Raw genomic sequence first — 15,913 nt, 5'->3', positions numbered from 1 at the left:
AGCTTCCTGCCCTCCTGGCCTGTCCCCCTTTCTGTTGCCTCTGTTTCCCAGCCACCTGTGTGGGAGGCCCAACCTCTAGGTCGACCAGGGTCAGCATCCAGAAGCTTTCTAGAGGTGACAGAAGGGAATGGTGGAGGAGGGAGGCTGTCTTGGATATCTGCCCCCATTTCCTGGCTTTCAGCCTGTGGACAGTCACTTCCTCCATCCTGAATACAAGGACCAGGCCACCAGTGGGTCATTTCCTTACCATGGAAGCTTGGGATTTTTCTCTTCATTCTGGATAATAGGCTTCTGGAGAAGACTAGGAGTAAAAATGTTCCCTGTCCCTTTCTCTCTGATTTTTTTTTTTTTTAAGCTTCCAGAGTTTTTCAGTTCAAATGATTTCCAGTGACTTTTTTTCTAACCTCCATGTATGTCAGTTACCTGTCTCGAACCTTGATTCTCAGAAACTTGTAAAAGATCTTAGAGTGCAATAAGTGTTTATTAGATTTCTCTGAGTGAACCAAAAAGCTTTGTAGAGGCATTAAAGTGTCTAGGTGTATTAGTTTAGACATTTGTCCATAAGAATATCTGTGGGATACTTTTGTGCTTATGCAAGCACTGAGTAGTATAATGATGAACAAAATGGATACAGTCCTTGCCTTTGTGGTGGATACAGCCTTAGAGACGGATAGTAAATAATTGAGGTAATAATAGAAATAAATGCTATAATAATTTGAGATAAACAGTGGAAGTAAGTGCTGTAAGAGTACACCAGGGGTGAGGAGAGTGGCAAGAAGACACTTTTCCTTTAAAAAGCAAGTTTATGCTGATCCTTGAGAATAAGTAGAGAGTAAGTCCAGCAAAGAAAGGGCAAAGAACATTCCAGGTAGATGGAGCAGCATTAAAAGGTGCCTATGAAGAGCTGTGAGTAGGCCAATATGCCTTTTTTTATGGATGGGGAGACTAAGGCTCAGAAATGACTTGTTCAAGGTTGTACGGCCAAGTAAATGGCGGTGATGAGAATTCATATTTTCCAACTTCACATTCAGTGCTTTATCCTCTCACAAACACCAGAATTCTTTATTATCACAAACATTAGAATGAGATTATCCTGTGGAGTCAGAAGGAAGTGGGGCTTAAACTTTTCCTTGTTCTGTCCGAACTGTTCCAAGACAACTCAGATTCCTGTGTAACGGGAGAATCAACAACAAAGAAACCAAATATTTACTGAGTACTGTGATGTCTAAGGCACTGGGCTGGGCCAAGTTTTACCTCTTATAAATTTTAACAGATGCTAGAGCCAGGAGAGACTTGATAATGTTACTCTCCTTGTTTCATGTATGAAGAAACTGAGGCCCAGGGAGAAAAATGGATTTGTCTAGGGTCACTCAACTAATGGTAGAGTCAGGACTAAACTAGGATTTCTCCTCCAGTGCTCTTTCCAATTTTCCAGGCTACTTGAGACATAGCACATAATAAGTCCTTAATAAATATTTGTAGAAATGAATAATATGTGGTTTGTGCCTTTGAGAAATTCACTGTCAGTTGAGAGTAATTAAGAAAAAAATGGGCAAATCAGGACAAATTTTTAGAAGGCCTGTGTGTGATAACATTATGGAATTTAAAAGATGTTGGAGAACTCTATTCATGCATCCATTCCACAAATATATATTGAGTTCATATTACATGCCAGGCACTTCTAGGCCCTGGGGGAAACAACAGGAAACAAAACAGACCAAATCCCTTCCCTAACAGAGTATGTGTATGTGTGTTTTTTTTTGTTTTTTTTTTTAGTATTTATTTATTTTGGGGAGAGCACAAGTGGTGGAGGGGCAGAGAGAGAGGTGGACAGAGGATCTGATGTGGGCTCTGCACTGACCGGCTGACAGCAGCAAGCCCAATGTGGGGGTCTAAATCACTAATGGAACTGTGAGATCACAACCTGAGCCGAAGTGGGACACTCAACCAACTAAGCCATCAACGTACCCCTCAGAGTGTGTATTCTGATGGAAGTGATAGACAGTATGTAAATATGAGTATCAAACATCAGGGATAAATGCTCTGAAGAGAAATAAAGTAGGATAAAGTCATAGGAACAGTTGGAGGTCAGGGAAGGGTAGCCTCCCTGATTAATGACATCGAAGCAGAGAAATGAAGGAAGGGAGTAAGCCATTTGGGTATCTGAGGGAAGAACATTTAAGGTGTCGGGAATAGAAGGGAATGAGCAAAGGCCCTGAGCCCGGAATGTACTTGGCATGTTTGAACAACAGCAAGGTGTCCAGGGTGGCTACCAGATTTGGTCAGGAGATACTTCTAGGAGGTAAAATTTGAGAAGTCTTGGGTAGATTAAAAGTGGTGGGGGTGAGGGTGCAGTATGATACCCTGGTAGGGAAGAAACTGGAAGTAGGAAGCATAGCTGGGCAAGTTTCAAGGTTCTCACAAGGGATGGTGAATTGATATGGGTGATAGAGGCAAGAATGGAGAAATGGGGCAGTTACAGGAAGTGAAAGATAAAGCTGAGAGGGTAGGTAAAGCCAGACTGTGGAGGGTTTAATGCTAGATTTGTGGAATTTTTCAGACTACAGTAGAGACCATAGGTTTAGAGGCAGAGAACATGATGATGTGTGTATTTTGTGTGTATCAATTTGGCATTGGTGGGCATGATAGATTGGACAAGAGTAAGGAAGGCACCAATCTGGGGGTGATACAGTGGGCCCTGAGGTGAAGTGTTAGTGATAGGAATGGAGAAGAAGGCATTGACCACAGGAATTACCTGCAACCTGGAAGGGCTAGGGTTCAGGGGCATATTAGGAACGGATGCAGGATCAGTTCGTGTGTATGCAGGATCAGTTTGGCATTTCAGTGAGAGGACCTAGAGCTCTAGCATTCTCTTACAAGCCTATCTTCCTTCTCACTGTTGACTTTGTTTATATAGTAGCAAGAATTAGACTCTTTTACCTATTAATCTATACCCAACAGTAGCTAGAACATGAAACCATTGCCGAGTTCTCTTAGAATATACTTTGATCATCCACCCTGGTGTTCTATGTCAAGTCTTTCTGCCTGTAATTTCCTTTTTCTAGGGAAGAAAATCTAAATATAAAGACATAGACTTTGGAGTTAGCAGACTTGTGGTCTAAACCCAGATCTAATACTTGTTAATTGAGCATTTCAATTTTCTCTTCATAAAATGGGAACAATAATAATCCTTCATTACTAGTCTTCATCTTATAGGATCTTTATATTTGATTAGTTCATGTTTGCATAGCGCTTAGAACACCACCAGGCACATTGTAAGGACTCAAAGTAGTTAATTTTTTTCCCCCTATCTTTGACAATGAGTAGAGAACTACTGTTTGGGAATGTATTAATTGGTTAACCAGTTCTCTGATAAGAAAATGCCTATTCATTCACAGCTAAGTAGACTTATGGTTGGAAGTGAGAACCTGAGTGCTGGAAAGCCACAGGAACCATCTGTCTCACTTGTTTCTCTACCAAGTATCCTATTACCCTACTAAGTTTGCCCTGCTCCCAGCAACTGGTTTGTCCCTCTCTGACGTGTTATTTCTGTACATATCCCCTTGTCTCTGTCACCCGCCTGAGTACTCACCAAGGGCCCCAGAAGTTCATGACATAGTCTTTGTCTTGCACATGGGCACGTAGAAAAAATTTGCTGAATTTGTTTTGAAAATGTTCCCTTCAGATTTTAGAGGTTAGTGTAATTCAACTCAACCTTTTCCCTTGCCAACCCCCTAGATATACATGAAAGAAAGAAGAAAAGCTTTCAGTTGCCAACCAAGTGTCAGGCACTGCAGGAAGTATTTTCACATATATTTAGTTATTTCTCTTAATCCTCTTGGGAATCCTATAAGGTATAAATGGTTATTCTCTTTTTAAAGATTAAAGGAGACAAGCTCAGAGAGGTTAAATAATTTGCCCAAGGACACAGAACCAGGTTTCACACCTAGGTTACTCCAGCTCTTCTGGTTGACCCTTACTACTAAAGGGCAGATGGAAACAACAGCAAAAATCAACCTTCTGAGATGTCTGTGTATGTGCCTTAACCTGCAAAATGAGAGACCCTCATTTGGTGTCACTAACTCAGAGCTAGAAGAAATAATTTGATCCCACTTCTTATGAAAGAAGAAGCTAAGGTTCAGAGAAGTCCAGAAAGTCCTTTAAAAATCATGTCATATTTCTTCTATAGACACTCCCCTTGGTAATATTTGGAAGCTAGTGCAGAGGAAAAATCTTTGGGATATAGGGGAGAGTATCTAGAGGAACGTTAATCATACTGTTAGTCTTGTTGGTACTTACTTCATTAAAGGGTGATCTTTTCTCTCTTGGCTGCTCATCACCGGTTGCTGCCCTGCCCCTCTGCTTCATGCTTTATCCTGGAACAAGTGGGATTTATACACCTGACCTGCCAGTTCCCAGGGGGGCACAGCAGTTACCATCCTTGTTGTTTTGTGCTGCACTGAATTGGCTGGGTTTTGTTCCTGGTTCTCATTGTCTAGTGGAACATGAGAAGCATCAAAGATTTTTCTCAAATGAAAGGATAGGATCTGTGCATGTTGGTTCAGGTTAGGCTTTATGGTCTCATGAGCTTTCAGTACCTGGAAATTTCTCACCACTTTGAAGTCTGAAAAGGACTAGTTTGCAGAAACCCAGCTCTTAGACCAAGATTAAGGGGAATGTTAGTGTCTTGTGGGAAATGCACTGGCTGTGGGCTGGAGTACCAGGCTGAGCCCTTCCACTGAATAACTGTGTAGTCTTAAGCAAGTCCTAACTTGTCTAAGGCTGCATACAATAATAAAAATGCAACTGGTCTGGTAGTTTCAGAACTTGGGTTTGAGCCCCTCTCGGACCAGCTTTCTGATGGTTAGGCAACTTGACTCTCCTTCTTCAAGCCCATTTTTCTTTCAAAAAAACGAAAGGATTGGACTAGAGTAGATGATTTTTAAAGGCCCTTCCAGCCTTACCATCCTGTCATCCTAGTGCCTGCGCCAGTGAATTCACAGATTATTTGAGAATCACATCATCAGTTATTAAGTTGGGGGAGAGAAGCATATGTAAATTGATTTTATATATATATATTTTTAAACTGAATATATTTTGTACCAGGATTCAAAAGATCCTGAAGGTGAGAACCTTTGTAATGAACCATTTGTTGTAATTCTCACCCCCTTTGCATGGCACATTTACAACTTCTTAAAAGCAACAAATTCCAATAGTAACTGTGAAGGTACAGTTTTCTGATTATTAAACACTTACTAAGGGCCCCTTATTGTTTTGAGGCTACTGGGGACATATACTTAATCAAACTCCCTTTCTGGCCTCTGACAATCAGTAGCCACTGTTGATAAGTCTGCAAATATGAGAGATAAACACTATGGAGGGAGAGAATAAATGTCCTGGTACAATGAGGTATTTTCTGAGAGGAAATATTTCCCAGGCAGACTGGATTCTGGATGGGTCTTTCATTTGGCCTCACAGAAATTGCTAGGTCTTTGTATTATTATATTTCTCTTTCATTTCTTAGAATAAAGGTTGTAAGAGAGTTGGGATGCCTGGCTGGCTCAGTCAGTGGAGCATGCAACTCTTGATCTCGGGGTCATGAGTTCAAGTCCCATATGGGTGTAGAGCCTACTTTAAAAAAAAGTTGGGGGTGCCTGGGTGGTTCAGTTAAGTGTCCTATTCTTGATCTTGGCTCAGGTCTTGATCTCAGGGTTGTGAGTTCGAGTCCCACACTGGGCTCCACATTGGGTGTAGAGCCTACTTAAAAAAAAAAAAAAAAGATGCAAAAGGATCATCAACTTTCAGGGCTGTAGGGAGCTGAAGAAGCCAAGAGTATTCTTTTGAAGAGTATTTGGTTTTGAGAAGCTGAAGGTTCTGGGTGAATATTCTTGCTCAGGTACTCTAACTGAAAAACAGTGTGAATGCATAACAGATAAACTGAGGCCTGCACATCCACATGTGGCTTTACCCATAAGTAGTCATCCTGAGAACCTGAATACTTATTGAGTGGAATCATCCCTGCTGACCGTTGGAGCTTATCTTCGGAAATTACCTTCATAGTTGGCAGCTGGATCCAACATTTCAGTTGGATTTGCCACACAAAGAGTTTCTGTTCTGTACCAGGTTTTATGCTAGGCCCTGGAGATTTGAAGATAATCAAGATGCAGTCTTTGTCCTTTAGAGCTGGGAGTGGGGATGGGGGACACAGAGAGGGTGGGACTGAAGGAAATAGAAACATAATGAACTATAATTACAAAACAAATGATGTAAAGCAGGTATAGACAAAATGGAACAAACAGTGTCTGCCTTTGGGGGACCATCAAAGAGGATAGAAATTTGATTAAGGGAAAAGGCAGTAAAGTATCTTAAACACAGAATAGCTCAAGATGTGAATGCTAGGATGCAAGAACATAAATGTGAATGGCAGAAACAGAAAATAGATCAAGATGTGATTTAGAGCATCCCTTTGTTGCTGATGAGAGATAAAGGTTCTTTGGGGTCACCTTGTAGATGGCCATTCATTCCTTTAGTAAAAGTTTGTTGAAGGACTACAGTAGGCCAGGGACCTGTCTTGGTTCCCCTCATCCTTTGGAGCTGACAATAGCCAACTTTAATGATATGTGAGGACTTTGTGTTCCTACCTTAGGACCTTTGCACATGTCTTCTTTCCACTCCCATCTCCAGTGTTATCCTTCCCTCCTCCTCTCTGCCTGTTAATTTATGTCATCCTTTTGTTTTTAATGTTTTATTTATTTTTGAGAGAGAGAGAGAGACAGCATGAACAGGGGAGGGGCAGAGAGAGAGAGAATCCGAAGCAGGCTCCAGGCTCCAGGCTGCCAGCACAGAGCCCAATGTGGGACTCAAATGCATGAACTGGGAGATCATGACCTGAGCTGAAGTTGGATGCTTAACCAACACTGCCACCCAGGCACCCCTCATATCCATCCTTTAGAGCTCAGTTTAAAAATTATTTCCTTAAGGAATGCTTGTTTGCTTTATCCCAACCCCATTTTCCTAGTTATGAACTTGATTTCTCCTTCATACCACTTGCCCCAATTATAATTAAAATAAGTATATTATTGTTTAATATCTATGTTGAATCTCTTTCTCATTTGCTGCTCTTTCCCCAGTATAGGGTTGGATACATAGTTGGCATAGAATAAATATTTGCTGAAAGAATGACTGAAGCGTGTCCATTGAATTTAGCAATAAGCAGTCACTTTGGCCCTTGGTGAGACAGTTTCAGAGAAATGGTGAGGGTGGAAGTCAGATTGCAACAGGTGGGAAGTGAGGAAATGAGAGCAGTGATGTGTAGACAGCTTTTTAATATGTGTGGCTGTGAAGGGGAAGAAGGGTGGTAGCTAGAGCAGAAAATGGAATCCAGATTTTTTTTTTTAGTGGGAAAGACTTGAACTAATTTAAATAATACTTGGAAGGAGCCAATGGGGAAGGGAGTAGTGGTAGAGATAATGGAAAGTGCACATCTTCTGAGAGGTGGGATAAGATGGAATCTATTACAGGAGTGCCATGCTAAACAATTGAGCCTTTTCTTCTGTGGACACTGGGGAGTCTGAGTGAGCCAGCTAAGACTGTGTGGTAGATAGGGAAAAGAAGCCAAAGACCTGAACTCAGGCTGTGGTGAAGGACAGGGAAGGATTAGAGAAACATTTGGAAGGTGGAACCAGGTGGGTATGAGAGAAGGGAGTAGGGGTCTTGATTTTGTGCTCCTGGAGCCTAGCACAAAGCAGGTTCTAAATAAGTGTTCATTCAGTGGCTTTGAGTTTCTCAAGACTGGGGAAAGGGCATGCTCTGGAGGGTGTGTCAATAACAAGTTACCTCAGATATCTTCATAGTGGAAAGTCCTGATCCTTTTTGAATTTTGTAAACAGCCAGAGGTCATCCAGGGCCAAAATGCTGAATTGTTGAGTAAGTGGGTGGTCAAGTTAGAAACCATTCCTTTCAGTTAAAAAGTAAAAATGAGAAATAAGATATGGCTTAGAATAATGAGACTTGCTGGGGGTAGGACACAGCAGTTCACAAACTGACTCTAAAAACCCTTCCATGCAAGAGTTCCAAAAATGTTTCAAATCTGTACCTCTAGAAGTTGGAAGCGTCTGACTCTTGGTTTCAGCTCAGGTTATGATCTCATGGTTCATGAGTTCAAGCCCCACATCAAGCTCTGCACTGATGGTGTGGAGTCTGCTTGGGATTCTCTCTCTTCCCTCTCTCTCTCTCTCTCTGCCCCTACCCTGCTTGCTCTCTCTCAAAAGAAATAAATAAACTTAAAAAAAACAACAACAACAAACTTGGAAGATTCATTTGGATGCCTGTCTTCATTGAAAACCTTCGCACTAATTCTTTGTCTCACCCACTGTCCATAACCCAATTTGAGTAAGTCTCTCAGACTTTGAACCTTGGACTTTGTGAGGATTATAGTGCACACTCTGATTACTACCATCCAAAAAACCAAAAAGACCCCTCTTGAGAGTCTGAGAATTTTAATTTTTTTTTAAACCTTTTATTTATTTTAGAGAGACAGAGCCCCAGTGGAAGAGGGGCTGAGAGAGGGACACAGACTCTGAAGCAGGCTCCAGGCTCTGAGCTGTCAGCACAGAGCCCATCACGGAGCTTGAACTCAAAACTTGAGATCATGACCTGAGCTGAAGTTGGACACTTAACCAACTGAGCCACCCAGGTGCCCTGAGAGTCTGAGAACTTTAGATTCAGGTGATGATGGCATATATGTCCTATCACTATGGAACTGGGGGAGAGGAGCAGGTGGGTCGAGGTTTTAAAGCCTTCTGCCAGCTTGTTTAACTTTCCTCTGGGGTATAAGGACAGCTGCCTATGTGTTCTGGCTACCCCAGAATGCTGCTGAGCAATCTTGAAGTGTCTGGAGATGTGCATTGTCTATTCATGACCCCTGTGCCTGTGAAACAGGGTTCAGTGACTGTCACCGTGCCTGTGGCAGTCTGGAGTTACCCAGAGAGAACAAAGCTGCATACACGGAGTGTACAAGGGAGTCTTGTAACAACCTTGTCCTGCTTTCTAGGGCTGAGTCAGGTACCATAGCTTGATCTCAGCTGCCTTCTTTATTTCAAGAAGTTGGCATCTGAGCCACAGCAGAAGTATTGTGTTTTGTCCCTTTTGGAGGGACATGGATTTACTCTGTGTTATTGCCCATGCTAATCTCTCAGCCTATACAGCCTTTCTCCATCCTTTCTCAGCCCCTGGCAAATCTACTCCATCCTTCAAGGTTTAGCTCAAGTATTAGCTTCCTCTACAAAGATTTTTCTGACTCCCCTAAGTGGAGTGAGCAGAAATTAACATGGTGGAGTATAAAGAGCATGGGCTTTAGGATGAGTTGGGCCTGAGTTGGAATGCTAAATCTGTTGTGTGGCCTGTCACCCTCTAGCCCTAGGTTTGAGTTCTCCCACCCATTAAATGAATTTAATACCTCTTTCACAGGATTGTTTTGAGAATTAAATGCAATTGGGTCTGTGAAAGCAGCTAGTACAAGGCTTGGTATATAGGAGGTGTTCATTAAATGTTCTTTCCCTTCTATACCCATAATTTCTCCTAACTAAAATAGCACTTTGCTTCTACTAAGGGAAAAATTATAATGTGGAAGAAGGGTTCTTTTTCAGTGGATTTGTTCCTTGAAGAACAGAGATGATGTTATCCAGCAGTCTCCATCATAGAGCTTGGAGAGGACCCACAGGTCTGACAAGAGGACCTATGATGTTGGTTGAATGAATGAGCTCCTGGACTCAGTGATGGAATCGGAAAAGGGAATAACATGTTTAACCCAGAGAAGTTTTTGTGGGTGCTGGTTGAGAACAGTCATAGGAAGTCAAAAGAAAGAGACCTTGTTCATTTAATCTACTCAGAGCTATAATAAGCAAGGGCTGAAAGTTCTAGGAAAAGGCAGGTTTTGTGGAAAAAGGAATAATCGGAACCATTTCTAAAAAATGGAATGAGACTTACTTTTGAGGTCATGAATTCCCTGTCCCTGGGGAGATGAGCAAGCTGGATAAGTGCTTACCAAAGATCTTGTGGAGGCAGGAATTGTGTATTTAGCAGAGCACTGGACCACCCTTTCAATATAAGTCTGTTGACTCGGTCTTATTCTGGATGGTAGGAATCCCGTCCCTGTGCCTCCTGCTACTTTGGGCCTCTGAACCTCCTGGTTTTGTGTGTAGGTGAAGATGCCTGGAGGTGTCGGGGCTGTGGGGACCACGTTGCTCCAAGCCAGAGGTGGTACAGGACTGTCAACGAAGCCTGGCACAGCTCTTGTTTCCGGTAAGTGGGTCTGTCCTCCTGTCTTTGCCAGCCACTACTGCGTGTTCTGGAAAATACAAAAACAAGCTTCTGACTTGAGAGTTTCCATTTTGGTATGGGTTGAGAGGACAGGGAAGAATGTGCCAAGGAAGAGCACATGAACAAATGGAAGAGCCACATGTGGGCAAGGTACAGCTAGAAATGGGGTAGGGGGATTGGAGCAGCCTTTTCCAGGGTATCCCAGCACCTTCACTTTACAGATGAGGAAACTGAGGCCCAGAAAGAATGACTTTCCCACAGCTACACTACTGATGACGCAGGTGCCTCAAGGGTTGTTCTTGAGTGCAGTTGGCAGAGCCAGCTCTTCACCACAGGATGCCTCCCTAGTTTCCTGCTTTTTGTTATTTAATTTTATTGTAGCTCTGAGATTGTTGTTTGAAGGCAGCCCAGTTTCTTGAAAATAACAGAGACTTTAAAGTCAGATTTGTTCCTGTTGTCTGAGGCTCAGTTTCCTCATCGGGAAAACACGGATGTTAAAAATTTATCTCATAGATTTGTTAAGATAGAATGAAATCATATATGCCAAGGGCCTAGCACATGGTAGGCACCCACTGAATGGTTATTTCTTTCCCCTGTGAGATTGGAATCTTCAAGAGTGGGAGCTTGTCTGCATTCTCCAGAACATAAAACAGTGCCTGGCCTACAGTCATTCCACATCGGAGGCTGGGTGGGCATGTGTGCCCTCATGGTCTGAAGTGGTGGGGCTGTTGCTCACATCCTGAGAATGAGACAGACTGTAGACAGCACCATGTGCTATAGATTCCAACTCCCACACACAGCTCTTGTTGCAAAGCATCCCCCGTGCTGATATCAAGTAATTTAATTGACCTTTAAGCACTTGCCTCCACCCGGGAACTATGTGGGGGGTTGGCCTGGAGAGCTCTGGCCTCTGGAAGAGTTGGAGAGGAACTAGCATTTTTTCTGCCCTTTCAGCTCTAATTCAGAGAGCTCTCCAGTCTTCTCTGTGGATCTAATTGCCTTGGTTCTTCCTTTTACCCTCAAGGAAGTTGATTCTACCTTTACTTACTACCTTTATTTAGTAAGGATTAGAGCAGAATATCGGAGCTATAAGGGGACCCTACAGATAAAACCTTTGGCTACCACTTTCATTTAGAGCTGAAGCTAATCCTGATGAATTCCCAGGCTGAGGCTCACCTTGGCACCTAACCAACCCATAGGGTCATATTTATCCCTGCTGTTTTCCTATTTGTGTTAATATTTTCCATCCAAAATAAGCAGGACAGGGTAGAAGAAGCTAATTTTTTGAATTTCTGGATTCTCTTAACACTAGAGAACTTCAGAACCAGAAGGGAACCACACACCTATTGTGTGACATAACCCCTTCATATCACAGTTGAGAGGCCTGAAACCAAAAAGACAAAAAGAGGTACAGAGACAGGTCATGGATGGTCAGAGCTGACCTTAGTACTGAATTCTTGCATCACGTGTGGGTCTGGTCAGATGCTAGCTTCTTAGGGAACATATTTGTGTGCATGTTGTGTGTGTGTCAGAGTGGGGGGTAGAGAGAAATATATGTGTAGAGAGAAAGAAGTAAGGCACGTTAACATGGTGGATGAGTGCAGGCTCTAGAAGGAGGCTGTCTGGTTTCAAATCCTGGCTTTGCAATTTATTAACTGTCCTTGGGTTGACTGCCTTGAGCTTTAGGCATCTCATCTATAAAATGGGGCTAAGTACTCATCCCACAGGCTATCACAATTAAATGTAATAACCTAGATAAACTGTTCAGCATAACACCTGACACATAGAATACCCATAATAATCCGTAGCTGTCACTTTATATTATATTGTGAGTGTGTGTCTATATACACCTATGTGCATGGATTTATTTCTCTTGTTACACACCTCTTGGTCTTCTAATGTAGAGCCTCAGGGATTAAAGTTAACTTTGAACTACCTTGGCACAGTTACACCAAAGATCATGCCTGTGGGGGAAGTAGAACATCTGGAATAGGAGACCTATTTATAGTTTTGTCTCAAGGACATAATCTCTCTAATCCAGCTTTATTTAAGGAGCACATTTCCTGATTCCTGAGCTTTCTCACGAAAACTGGATGACATGAAGTCCTTGGATGGAGCCTGGTAATTTGCCCTGGAGAGACTGGCTTCTTTGGAGCCAACTGACTTTTGTCCAGTTTGGAGGAAGATCTTCAGGGCTGAGAAGGACTGTATTTGTTTGACCCCAGAAGTAACCTGGTTGTAAGGACCATGAGGCATCAGCCTGAATGGTCTTTGAAATTTTCTTTCATCCTAGCTCATCTGTGATTCTCTGATGAATTCAGAGTGTCTGGGCACAGGTCTGCTGAAAATAGGACCCTCCCTCCATGCTATCCAAAGAAATTCATTTTTCGTGATTCCCTTCCAGGCTTGTTCTTACCCAGTTGAGTTAGTTACAATAAAGGAAATGACTTTTCTTTTCCCTTTCCCCCACACCTTTGTTTTCCTAGTCACAGGGTGGGGCTGGATATTCAATGAAGAAATTACTGGGGTGTGGCCCAAACTCTCCTCCCTTCTCCTTCTCCTTACATTACCCCATCCCCCGCATCTGCAGCCACATCCGTAATCCTATCTCTGATAGCCTTCCGCCAGATTCTCAGGTGCCCCGGACAATAGGAAGCCACTGAAGGCTGGAACCTGGGACTGTACAGCAGAGGCCAGCTGACAAACCTCCTGGAAGTAGCCTAGTCTGTAACTGTGCTGGTACAGTTGGGTGCCTGGCCAGGATCCTTCTGATCCCTGGATACTTGGCTGACCAGCCCTCCTGCTTCCTCTCCTCAACCTTCCCAACAGGCCTATTTGGACTCTGTGTACCCCTGGCAATGCCATTGGTTCTAGAGTTGGGGCCATTCTCTCTGAAGCTCTCTGAAACTGGCTCCCCTCTCCATGGGGGAGGCCAGGAAAACAGCCAGACTACATGTTGTTTGTAGCTGAGGTCAAGTATGGAGCTGGCATGTTGTATAATGACTTGGCATGTTGGCAAACCTAAGAACCTTGACAAGCTTTCTGATGATTGTCCTTTCACCCTCATCAGAAGTGTTTAGCCAAGGAGGAGGGGTTGTGGGAAGAGGAAAAACTGCCTCTATTAATTAGTCTTTGTTGTCCTTACTTGGGACTCTCTGACTTGACCTGGTTCCTAATAGCATTGTCAGAAGGAAAAACCCACCATCCTGAAGGCTCCTGGGAACTCTTCAAGGCCTCCTTTCTTGGGATCATGAACAGACTCTGAGCTTTCTCTTTTGAGAAGGGATTTCTTTTTTTATTTTATTTTATTTTATTTTTAACATTTATTTATTGTTGAGACACAGAGAGACACAGAGCGTGAGCAGGGGAGGGGTAGAGAGAGGGGGAGACACAGAATCTGAAGTAGGCTACAGGCTCTGAGCTATCAGCACAGAACCCGACGCGGAGCTCGAACTCACAAACTACGAGATCATGACCTGAGCTGAAGTCAGTCGCTCAACCAACTGAACCACCCAGGCTCCCCTTGAGAAGTGATTTCTAATGCCTATGTTCTGGAAAAGGAATAATACAGATAGAAAGCTGTTGTCACTTCATCAGGCAACAGACCATTTCCGCTAAATTTGTCATTCCAGGAAAGGCCGGTGAAGAAATTTACACGTAGCCACCAGAGACTGTGGTGTAATGGGCTGGGTGACGACAGGGTATCTTCTGTGATGCTGCAAGCCATGCTCATTTTCTTACCTACACCCCCATCTAAACAAGCATGGTGCATCATAATTATAGTAAGAACTACCATTTTTTGAGTGTTTACTATGTACCAGACACTGTCCTAAGCATTTCACATTTGTATCATCTAACTTAATTCTTATAACAACCTAATAACTGTAGTACTGGTCATACATATTTTACAGATAGGGAAATGAAAGTTACTTGCTGACAGTCATAGAGCTAGTAAGTAGCATAGCTGAGATTTGAACCCAGGTGTTCTGACTCCTTGCTTACAAGAATGAATCTCTTTACATTCCTGAATATGGTCAGGTTGTTTAACCTCCCTGAGGCTCAGTTTCCTCTTCTGTAGCTTCAGAGTAAAAACACTCACCCTGCTTGCCACACACAGGTGGTGTCAGTTAACACTGAAGGGTATTGATTCAAAAGCTTTATGAACTCTCAAATGTCAACAAAAGTGCCGATACATTTCTCCTGGGTCTCTGGCTCCTGCTGGGGGAGTCCGTGGAGCAACCCTGCCATCTGCTGTTGTAATGTTGATGTTGCTGCCGCATTTACTGACCCAAGCCTTTGATTCTAGTTGGCTTATTTGTCTACTTTATCTCTAAGGAAAGAGCCAGCCAGCAACTCATTAAGGCTGGCAGTTAAACGGACTAGGGCTTGCCTGACAGAGGACAAACAGCTGGGCCTTCCTCTGCCCCCACAAACAACTCCAGCGTGAACACGGAGTGGGACTTCTAGTATATAGCAGCAGTATGTTACCTTCAGCATGCCTTAATACTGCTCTGTTCTTTGGGAAGAGAGAACTAAGATCCCAGAGAAGCCCCACAGCTGCTGTCTGGGGCAGAGATGAAGAGGGGTAGGGTGGAGCCAGTAATGGAAGACAGATATTTATTAAGCATTGTATTGAGAATTTCACTTAGATTATCTGATTCAACCCTCATAATAACTCTACAACTGCATTTTACACAAAAACAGGAAGGTCCAGAAAGGTAGAGGAACTTGCTCAGGGTCACCCAGAGCTAACATTTGAACTCAGGTCTCCCTGACTCTGAAGAGGGTCTTCTCTCCACTAGGACTCCCCAGAAAGAATAGTAGACTTAGAGTCAGAAGAGCTGAATTTGGGTCTTAGCTGAGCCAGGCCGGCTGTAACTGTGGGCAAGTTCCTTTGCCACTGTGAACTTCAAAGTAAAAGTAATCCACCTCATGAACTTGTTGTGAGGATCAAGGAGGTAATGGATAAGAAGGCACTCTGAGGGGCACCTGAGTGGCTCAGTTGGTTAAGCATCTGACTCTTGATTTCAGCTCAGGTCAGGATCTCACAAAAGAAAGCACTCTGAAAACATGAGGATGGTGTAATGTGAAGGGTTAGCAGTGAGCAGCACATGGGAATTTTGTGCTGCTTACGTTACCAGTTCACGTATAATTTTGAGCATCATTTGCTATATCACAGGCACCAAATTAGATGCTGTTGGGGATACAGATTTAACATACTGGCCTGGTCTCCTAACTGGCTCCCTCAGACAGCTGAAAAACGGTAATAATGTGGAGCAGTCCTAATAGTGGGCTCTAGTGTGACTTCTACTCTCATTCCCCTGAAACAGTGTTCCCTTAGTAACTTTCCAGGGGACAGCCACATCAGTCCATCCACTGGCTGCTCTTCAGTCTTCATCTTGTATGACCTTCCAAGTTACACTAGAGGTTAGTAGAGAAAAGTGAACAAGATTTTGGAGTCAACCTGTTTGAGTTTCCATCCCAGTTTCTCTTGAGTCAGCTGACCTTGAGTTTCTTTCCACAGTTTCCTCATCTATAAAAGGGGAAGTAAAATGCTTCCCACCTGAAAAGGTTGTTGTGCAGCATTAAATTT

General features: G+C 43.1%; 1 protein-coding gene across 2 annotated transcripts in view; it reads left to right on the top strand.

The window, feature by feature from the left end:
• LIMK2 (LIM domain kinase 2) overlaps positions 1 to 15,913 on the top strand; it is a 59,319-nt gene that overhangs the window by 1,411 nt on the left and 41,995 nt on the right. Inside the window, exon 2 of one of the 2 annotated variants that reach the window (XM_025933167.2) lies at positions 10,203 to 10,302. The exons of the other annotated variant lie outside the window; for it this stretch is intronic. Within the exon in view, the coding sequence (XP_025788952.1) occupies positions 10,203 to 10,302 (100 nt within the window). The remainder of the gene's footprint in view (positions 1 to 10,202; positions 10,303 to 15,913) is intronic. 2 annotated transcript variants of the gene reach the window in all.

Source organism: Puma concolor, chromosome D3, assembly GCF_028749965.1.
Source record: "Puma concolor isolate L17-30 chromosome D3, mPumCon1.1.hap2, whole genome shotgun sequence".
NCBI lineage: Eukaryota > Metazoa > Chordata > Mammalia > Carnivora > Felidae > Puma > Puma concolor.
The sequence above is the reverse complement of the archived record's forward strand: the minus strand, read 5'-3'. Positions and strand labels throughout refer to the sequence as shown.